The sequence below is a fragment of the Monodelphis domestica genome, chromosome 7 (assembly GCF_027887165.1).
Source record: "Monodelphis domestica isolate mMonDom1 chromosome 7, mMonDom1.pri, whole genome shotgun sequence".
Classification (NCBI taxonomy): domain Eukaryota; kingdom Metazoa; phylum Chordata; class Mammalia; order Didelphimorphia; family Didelphidae; genus Monodelphis; species Monodelphis domestica.
The window spans coordinates 96,384,691-96,394,621 of NC_077233.1; the positions used below are offsets into that span (position 1 = coordinate 96,384,691).

General features: G+C 43.2%; 1 protein-coding gene across 1 annotated transcript in view; it reads right to left on the reverse strand.

Annotated features, from left to right (window-relative positions):
• Window positions 1-8,948, reverse strand: part of LOC100617826 (serine protease 38) — a 60,055-nt gene extending 51,107 nt beyond the window's left edge. Inside the window, exons 1-3 of the mRNA XM_007499755.3 lie at window positions 8,733-8,948; window positions 7,733-7,759; window positions 6,395-6,557 (exon numbers count right to left, since the gene is read on the reverse strand). Of these exons, the coding sequence (XP_007499817.2) occupies window positions 6,395-6,557; window positions 7,733-7,759; window positions 8,733-8,805 (263 nt within the window). The 5' untranslated portion in view covers window positions 8,806-8,948. The remainder of the gene's footprint in view (window positions 1-6,394; window positions 6,558-7,732; window positions 7,760-8,732) is intronic.
• Window positions 8,949-9,931: the final 983 nt, after the last annotated feature.

Consider the following 9,931-nt stretch of genomic DNA (forward strand, 5'->3'; position numbering starts at 1 on the left):
ATTTATCTAGTTCAGATAGAGGAAGGTTCAGATCTCCCACTAGTATAGTTTTTCTGTCTATTTCATCCTTGAGTTCCTCTAGTTTCTCCTTTAGAAATTTGGATGCTATGCCATTTGCTGCATACATATCGAGTACAGATATTTCCTCATTGTCTTTACTGATCTTTATCAGGATGTAGTTACCTTCCTTATCTCTTTTAACTAGATTTATTTTTACTTTGGCTTTGTCAGATATCATGATTATGACTCCTGCCTTCTTTTTGTCAGTTGATGCCCAATAGATTTGGCTCCATCCTCTTACTTTCACCCTATGTGTATCTACCTTCCTCATGTGGGTTTCTCTTTTTTTTTTAAACCCTTAACTTCCATCTTGGAGTCAATACTGTGTATTGGCTCCAAGGCAAAAGAGTGGTAAGGGCTAGGCAATGAGGGTTAAGTGACTTGCCCAGGGTCACACAGCTGGGAAGTGTCTGAGGCCAGATTTGAACCTAGGACCTCCTGTCTCTAGGCCTGGCTCTCAATCCACTGAGCTACCCAGATGCCCCCCATGTGTGTTTCTTGCAGACAGCATATGTTAGGGTTTTGGATTTTAATCCACTCTGCTATTCGCTTGCGTTTTATGGGTGAGTTCATTCCATTCACATTCAGAGTTATGATTACTAGCTGTGTATTTCCTAGCATTTTGATTTCTACTCCTGGTCCTGCCTTTTCTTCTTTCACTATTTCCTTCTACACCAGTGTTTGTTTATAATCAGTCCCCCTAGTTCCCACACTTATTTTACTTCCCTTTCTACCCCCTCCCTTCTTATTCCCCCCCCTTATTTTCCCCTGTAGTCTTTTTAAAATTCCCCCCCCCACCTTCTCCCTCCCTTGTACTGCTTCTCTCCCCATCAGTCCGTTTTTTACCCTTCTACTCCCCTGTATGGCACAAATCTATTCTCTGCCCCAATGGATTGAATTGTTCTTCCCTCTTTGGGTCAGTTTCAAAGAACATAAGAGTTGAGTATTTCCTATCTCCAACCTCTTTACCTTTCCAGTGTATCAATGTTCTCCCCCACCATGAGCTACTTTGTGATGTATCAATTTACCCCCATTTGTTTCTTTTCCCATTTCTTTTAGTATTAGCCTCTTTTTTTTCTTAGTTCTGGTTGTGTGTATATATATATATATATACACACACACACACACACATATATATTTATATATATACATATATAAACACATGTATATGTATTTATGCATGCATATATCTATATACCTATTTATGTCTTGTCCTTTCATCCTATAAAGTTTGTCACTGTTCCCTCTAAGTATAATTCTTCTAGCAGCCCAGGTGATAGCAATAGTTTTTAAGGGTTACCAATGATCTATTTTCTTATAGGGATACATATTTTAACTTATTGAGTCTCTTAAAATTTTTTTTTGTTGTTTTGTTTTTCTTTTCCCCCTCTTTTTAAATTACCTTTTGATGATTCTCTTGATTTCTATGCTTGGACCTCAAATTTTCTGTTCAGGTCTGGTCTTTTCTTTACAAATGCTTGGAATTCTTCTATTGTGTTGAATGACCATACTTTCCCCTGTAAGAATATAGTCAGTTTTGATGGGTATTTGATTCTTGGTTGTAGACCTAGTTCTCTTGCTTTACGGAATATCATATTCCATGCCTTTTGGTCCTTCAGTGTGGATACAGCCAGATCCTGAGTTATCCTCATTGTGTTTCCGTGGTATCTGAATGGCTTCTTCTTGGCAGCTGGTAATATCTTTTCTTTGGTCTGATAGTTTTTGAGTTTGGCTATAACATTCCTGGGTGTTGTAAGTTGGGGATTAAATACAGGAGGTGATCTTTCAATCTCCACTTTTCTCTCTTGTTCTAGGATATCGGGAACAGTTTTCCTGAATAATTTTCTGTAGTATTATGTCCAGGCTTTTTCTTTTGTCATGGTCTTCTGGTAGACCAATTATTCTTAAATCGTCTCTTCTCAAACGATTTTCTAAATCATCTGTTTTGTGAATGAGATGCTTCATATTTTCCTCAATTTTTTCATTCTTTTCATTTTGTTTTATAGTGTCCTGCTGCCTTGTGAGGTCACTTAATTCCAGTTGTTGTATTCGGGTTCTTAAAGACTGGATTTCATCCCTGGATTTTTGGTTATCCCTTTCATTCTGGTCTGATTTTCTTTGGAGGTCATCTTTCATCCTCTTTACTTCATCTTTCATCTCCTTTTTCTCATCTTTCATCTTCTTCACCTCATCTTTCATCTCCTTTGCCTCATTTTCCAGCTGGTTGATTTTGGCTTTCAGGACACTATTTTCTCGTCTTAGTTCAAGTGCCTCTGTTTCTAGATGACTTATCTCAATTTCTAAGTTCTTTTCCCAATTGTCTTCAGCCTCTCTTAATTGTGTTTTGAGTTCTTCCACAGCCTGTATCCAATTCCCTGGGATTTCTGATTTATCGTTTGCTGATCTCGCCCCCTCTGTTCCATTTGCTAAGTAGAAGCTGTCTATTGTAGTTTCTTCTTTTTCTGTTGTTTGCTCAAATTCACCCCTTCTTTACTCCCTGTATTTGTCTGGGTTCTTGCTCCTCTCTTTTTTTTGGTTTCGGGGCTTCTGTCAGTCTCCCCTCTTGGAGCTTTAACAGGAGATCTCTCGGTGTAGTCTCTGGTGGAGGCTTATTGGGGTTTGAGCTTCCCTATTCTCTGGAATCTTTTGATTGGATTAAAGTCCAGCAGTCAAGGAGGATGGATGTGGAGCCTGGGCATCCCTGAGTTCTGGAGACTTTTGATGGGATTAAGTTCAGCTTGATTGGGCTGGGTGTGCTCTGAGTCCAAAACTTCCTGGAAGGCTGGAGCAAATATGGAGGAGCTCAACAGCTCTGGCCAGGCTGCCAGGTCTATGTTCCCTCTCTAGCTCCTTCCCTGCCATCTGTGTTGGATGCTCTGAAGTTATCACAGCCCTGGTTGCAATGTATGCCCTCCAGACCAGTACCTTTGCCTGCCCAGAAGTTCCCGCTGCCTCTGGAATCTGGGAGTCTCAGTGCTCTGGGTGGGAGGGGGGATGGGTCCTAGGACCTTCCTTCTGTCTTCCCCTTAAACCCGAGTATTCTTGGATTTTGGCTTTTGGGGGGGGCGTACCTTTTGAATTTGAAAGTCCAGCAGGAGGGTTCCTTGGCTCTGTCTTGTTATTAAGTTTGTTTTTCAGTCCCCTGGGAGCATTCAGTTTATGATCAGTTAGGAAGGGTATTCAGAGGTCTGAACTTCTGCTCCTTCTAGGCCGCCATCTTGACTCTTGCTTTCTTGAGGCCAGATTTGATCCCATAACCCCCATCTCCAGGCCTGATGTGCCATCTACTATGCTGCCTTACTGTCCCCTATGTATCATGTTTGTACATAATTGCATGTTGTCTCCCCTTTAGATTATATTTGTAATTATATATCATAATCATAATATATCCTTGATGACAGGCACTATCTTTTACCTCTATCTCCATTGCTTAGCACAATGGCCACCACATGTCAGTTATTTAGTCATATCCAATTCTTTATAGCCCTGTAAACTATATTCTCTGTGGGGTTTTCTTGGCAAAGATACTAAAGTGCTTTGCCATTTCATTCTCCAATGGATTAAGCCAAATAAAAAGGGACTTGCCCAGGGTCACACAACTAGTAAGTGTCTGAATCCATATTTGAACCCAGGTCTTCCTGAGTACAGACCAAGTGCTCTATCCACTGCGTCACCTAGCTGTCTCTTGCCTGGTATATAGCAGGCATTTAATAGGTGTTTATCGACGGACTGACTTGAAGTCCAGTACTCTCCAGTCACTACAACACATTTTCTCTTCAGAACAAATAAAGGGGCCAAGTAGCTCACCTCAGATCTCCCAAAGTCAATGGGGGAGCCTGCATTTTTGGTTACAGATACAAGAACCCTTTCTTTCTGAAAACTAGATCCTTGAGTTCAGCAAATGGAATGTTGGCTACTCAGCAGAGATGGGTATTTTTAAAATTATAGGTATTGTCTCTTTTTAAATCATTTGTACATATAAAAACACTCTTCCCCTGCCTTCTTCTTCCCATAGAGTCATTCCTTTTAAAAAGAAATAAAGAAGAGGCGGGGGGATGTTTCATCAAACCTAATCCACCTCAATTGATAAAGAAACCATATTGTTTTTTGGTATTTATTTGCATAAGGGGCCATATTCCTACACTGGGCAAAAGGGTATGCAAGATAATCATTCCTAAGGACTCTTTGGGAACCCAGGATGAGCAGCACATAAGGTACCCTCAGCTGAGGAGGAGGAAGAACAAGAGGTGTGGACAGACCCTAGGATACTGGCTCAAGGCTGCTGCAAGGGAGGTCAGGTCAAGGAGGAAGGGGCATAGCACAGAGTGGGTGGACAGAGACCATCAAATACTTGCCCTGAGTCAGCTGTTGACAAACAGCCACTGAGAAATAGTCACTCTTTGTCTTCATTGCCTTCCCAGCGCCCTCTACTGAAAATCTTCTAAAATGAAGGAGGAATGTTTGTCCTCATATACAACCAATGACCAAGTCCTGTCCATTCCATCTCTGCATCTTCTCTCTTCCACCCATCCTTTCCTCTCTGGTACAATGGAAAGAGCATTGGATAGAGTCAGAAGATCTCAGTTCTCAGAGGAATTCCATGTGAACTGGAACAACCTCCAGGAATTGACGCAGAGTGAGAAGAGCAGAACCAGGAGAACATTGTACACAGAGACTGATACACTGTGGTACAATCGAATGTAATGGACTTCTCTACTAGCAGCAATACAATGATCCAGGACAATTCTGAGGGACTTATGAGAAAGATGCTATCCACAACTAGAGAAAGAACTGTGGGAGCAGAAATGCAGAAGAAAAAAACATTTGTTTGATTACATGGGTTGATGGGGAAATGATTGGGAATGTAGACTCTAAATGATCACCCTAATGCAAATATCAATAATATGGAAATAGATCTTGATCAATGATACATGTAAAACCCAGTGGAATTGTGCATTGGCTACAGGAGTGGGGGAGGGAAAGAACATAAATCATGTAACCATGGAAAAATTCTCTTAATTAATCAATTAAATTAAAAAAGAAAGCCTCAGTTCTAATATACCACCACCCTCCAGTCACTTAATACTTTTATGACCTTGGATGTATCATTTAACTTCTTGGCATCTCAGTTTCTTTATCTGTAAAAATGACTTGATTGGACTAGATAGCTTTTGAGGTCCTTTCCACCTCTGAGTGTATGGTCCCTCATTACCATCCACCTGGATTATTCCAGCAGCCTCTTGTTAGGTCTTCCTGCCTCCCCTCTCTCCCTCCTCCAATCTATTTTTTCACACAATACTACCAGAAGCTCATCATGCTACTACTGGGCTTCTTTAAAATCATCAATATTCTCTATTGCCTACCAAAGAAAAGTTAAACTCCTTCCTCTGGTATCCAAGGCCCACTCTTATTTAGTACTACCAGCCTTATTTCATATCATTCTTCTCTGTTTTGAAGGCAGGATAATGCTGGTTTTGTCATTAGGACTCAGGGTCTAGCATGGTGCCCATGGGCACTTAATATACCTTTGTTCAATGAATGAATGAATTCTACACATCAGTCAAACTACCCTAGTTTCTTCACTGAACATGCTTGGTATTCTCTTGTCTGCCCAACTGCAGAGGCTATACCTATGCTTGACATATCTTCCTCTCATTTATTTTTAAACCCTTAACTTCCACCTTAGAATCACTACTGTGTACTGGTTGCAAGGCAAAATTGGAGCAAGGGCTAGGCAAGGGAATTAAGTGACTTGCCCAGGGTCACTCAGCTAGGAAGTATCTGAGGCCAGATTTGAACTCAGGACCTCCTAGCTCTAGGTCTGTCTCTCAATCTACTTAGCTACCCAGCTGTCCTCTCATTCTTTAAAGCCAATTCAAATGCTACATTCTCCACTAAGACTTCCCTGTTAGTAATTAAGTTCTCCCGTCAGGATCCATATATCACATTTTCTCCCTTCTCTAAAGCATTTTCCTCAGTGTTAAATAATTCCATGACATATTTGTTTCTAATCCCTTTACTCAGGAGAGAGTCCTATACTGGTAGGACCATGTTTTATCTAGACTTTGTTTCCCCCTTAGAAATGAGTGACTAATAGATGTTCATCAAATGAGCTCTTGCATGGTATAATAGAGGAAGATTTGAGATGGGTTGATATTGGGAGAAAGGGATACACTCTCCCCAATTTTCAGCAGGTCCTTCTATGGAAGTATCTATATTCACCTGTAGGTGAGTCTAAATCCACTTTAGGGATTGCTGAAATGCTGACCTCCTGCCTTCTAGGACCCCATCCATCTTCTCCCCCAGCCTCATCCATCCTCATCCAAATACTCACATGAAAAAGCAGTGGGCAGCTGTGAGCACCCACTGCTCATGCAGGACGGAGCCTCCACAGATATGGTAACGCCTGTAGAGAATACTGACTTGCCATGGCCATTTATTTATGGAGGTAGCTTGACCTCCAAGGATCTTCCCTGTTTCAAAGGTGTGCCCACATTCTAAGAGGAGAAAGAAGAAGAAAGGAGACACTTGGAAATCAATCCATTATGAAACATTTATCAAGCACCTCCTACATCCTGGGTCCTGATTGGAGCTCCAGGAATACAAAAAGAGGTTTAAAACATTCCTTGCCCAAAAAGAACTTACAGTTTAATGGGGAAGACAACAGGTAAGCAAATGTAGCCAAAGCAAGCTATATGTAGGATAAAGAGGAAATAATTAACAGGGGGAGGAACTGGAAAGAGAGTCCACTAATGAATCCGTGGTCAATGTACATTGATTGAATACTTATTAAGTGCCAGAAACAAGCTCCTCATTATGAGTCCTGAGAACAGGGACTGCCACTTTCTGTCTTTTGCTCTTTTTTGTGTAACTCCAGTGCTTAACACAGTGCCTGACACATGACAAGTGCTTCTTAAATGTTGACTGAGTTGAGCTGGGGATACAAAGACAAAAATGAAGAAGCCTCTGCCCTCAAGGAGCTTATATTCTTTTGTAAAAGACAACAGATGCATGGCCAAATATTCCCAAATGTATATCAAAGGGGGGAGCATATTTTAGTGGGGGTGGAATCCAAGACCCCTGGTTGGAATTGGGGATGGGAACAGTCAGGAAAGACTCTGGTAGAAGGTAATGTCTGAGCAGAGTTTGAAAGAAACAAAGGATACTGAAAGGTGAGGAGGAAACATGGAGAAACAGCCTGGGCAAAGAGAGAGGAAATGTAATGCTCATCAATGAGAAGTGGAGAATGGGGGGGGGGGGGAGGAAAAGGTGAAGAAGAGATAAACAGGAAGATGAAGAAAGGAGAGGAGAAGAGAGGGGGGAGAAAGAGAGAGAGGAAGAGAAAGATAGAGAGACAGGGAAGGAGGAGAGATGGTGGAAGGGAGACAGATGCATAGAAGAGAGAGGAAGAGAGAATGAGGGCTAGAGATAAAAGAGATAGAAGGGAGACAGAGACAGAGACAGAGATAGAGATGTAATTAGACTAATGAACCATAGCTCCTAGGCATTACAGGATGGGAGAGAAATCCCTTGACCAGCCTTTTGAATATCACAGGTTGAACTACCTTAGGGACTTCCTGAAGTCTGTCCATCATCTATGACAGTTAAATGAGAATGCAAGAAGAAGAGGTCACTTACTCCTTTAAATAAGATTTCAAAACAGTTGTCCTACCTTTTCTGAGTTCCTGGCAGTAAAACCCTGGGAAAAAGAATAGAGAGATATGAGCTCTAACAGGAGAGGGGTGACGGAGTGGACTAAGAAACTAGGAGATGGAGTAAAGGTGACAGAGAAGTCATAGAGCACAGAGTATGGATTAAAAGGGTAGATGGGGAGAAGGAATCACACTAAGGGAGCCATGAAATTGCCAGGCTGAAGGCAACTGATGGAGATAGATGAGATGACAGAAGGAGGTGAGATAGGAGGTAAAGAGGAAGATAGCAAGAAGGAGAACATGACAGGAGGTGAGAAAACCAGTCCTGGGCAACTCTGTAAGAGGACAAATTGCAGAAAAGCTGTCTCTCCTTTGCATTTCCTCTCTAGAGACTTCCCTATATTGATGAAATCACAAGCCTGGACAAAAAGAAAAAGAGAGGTGAAAACTGAGAGAGAGGCAAACAGGCAGAGACAAAGAGACAGAGAAACAGAGAGACAGAGAGACAGAGACAGAAAGACAAACAGAGAGGTAGACAGACAGACAGAGAGACTTAGAGACAGAGAGAGCACAGAGAAATAGAGGCAGAGACAGTCAGAGAGAAAGAGACAGAGACAGAAAGACAGACAGACATAGAGACACAGAGTCAGAGACAGAGAACAGTAGCTGGGATGGGAGGGAAATTTCAGAGGTCACTGAAAAGAGATGATACTCAGACAGAGAGAAGATAAAGAGTGAGGTAACTAGTAGAGAGTAACAACCAAGGAGTAATGGAGGGGGAAGGGGAGAGCATGAGGGAGATAACAAGGAAAATGTGAAATCATAGGAAGTGTGAGATCACGAGTTTAAAAAACAAGAAGGGAGTGAGATGAGGAGGAGGTGAGAGAACAAGGGGGTGAGAAAATGAACAGGAAAAGGTGAGGCGAGTGGAGAGGCGAGATGACCAGCAGGAGGGGAGATAACTAGGACCACAGACAAAGAGGATGAGGGGAGAACAAGGGAACAAGATGGAAGCCTCACTGGGCAGCAGCAGCCCCAGGAGGGGGAGCCATCCCAGGCACCCTCCCACCAGAAGTTGTAAAGAGAACCCCATGACTGGATTCTGGATTCTGGGTGCTGGGCCTCTGATGAGCCCTTGGGCACTCCTCACTGCTCTACTAAGGATGCTCAAGCCCCTCCTAACAGGGCGCCCCCTAGGCCTGGCTCTGAGCAGAAGTTGAAAGGTTTCCTCCAGAATAATTTCTCTGCCCTGTTTGTGGCTATCCAGCAAGTCCTGAAATACTACCAGCGTCCCCCAGAGGCCTCAAAACTTCCCTTAGGGCCTGGGGTGGAGGGTATATTGGGGACCTCCCTTGGCAGAGGCAACACCTTGGCTTCAGAGAAACCCCTAGTCTCCTGGAGGAGGCTGCATGAGGCTAGATCAAAGGTTTCTTCTGTGGTGAGTCCTCTGCCCCTGGCCCCTCTCTGGCTTGAAGTGGTAATAGAGAAGGCGAGAGTCCTGGGTCTAAACACTAAACTTTCAGAGTCAATTTTAAGGAGCCCCAGCTGTCCCCAGGCAACTGCTTTTTTATGATATCATGAGTGGTCTCGTCAGGGAGCCAGCTGCTCTGAAACCTCTGTGGGCGATCAGGAGGGCAAAGATGTCAGGGAGCAGCTCAACCTGGTCTTTGTGGACAAAGCCCCTGGGTTCCATGGTCCAAGGGTGGAGGTAAGAGCTCCTGGGTGACTGATTTTAGGTCTTCCCAGGCTGTCGCCCATTCTGGGCACCATCTGAAAGAGGGACTTGTGGGTGACTGGGTCAATGGTGTCCACTAGGATACCCAGGCGAGGAAGGTGGGTTCTCCAAAATCCAAGGGGTCCAAGAATCCCCTGAACTTCCTTTGTAGACTGTGGAGAAGTGAGTGTCTGAATTATTTCTTCTACCAACTATATTCCCCCAAACTTGACTGAGGAGGCTGGACCTTGGGTTTTCTTAGTGTTGATTCTTATCCTTTAAGCCTCAGATGGGTCGCCATCTGTCTAATCCAAAGACATTACCATAGTCTCATCTGGTCAATAAATCATCATGGTAATGTCAAATGTCCATGCCTTGAGGAGAGAAGCCTTTTATCTGGTCTCTGCCCAGCGGACTGTGGCAGGGTGAGGGAGGGTTTGGGTAGCCCTGGGGAAGGGCAGGAAGGGAATGTTGGGTTCCTTTCCTGGGGAAAACCTTCCTAGTC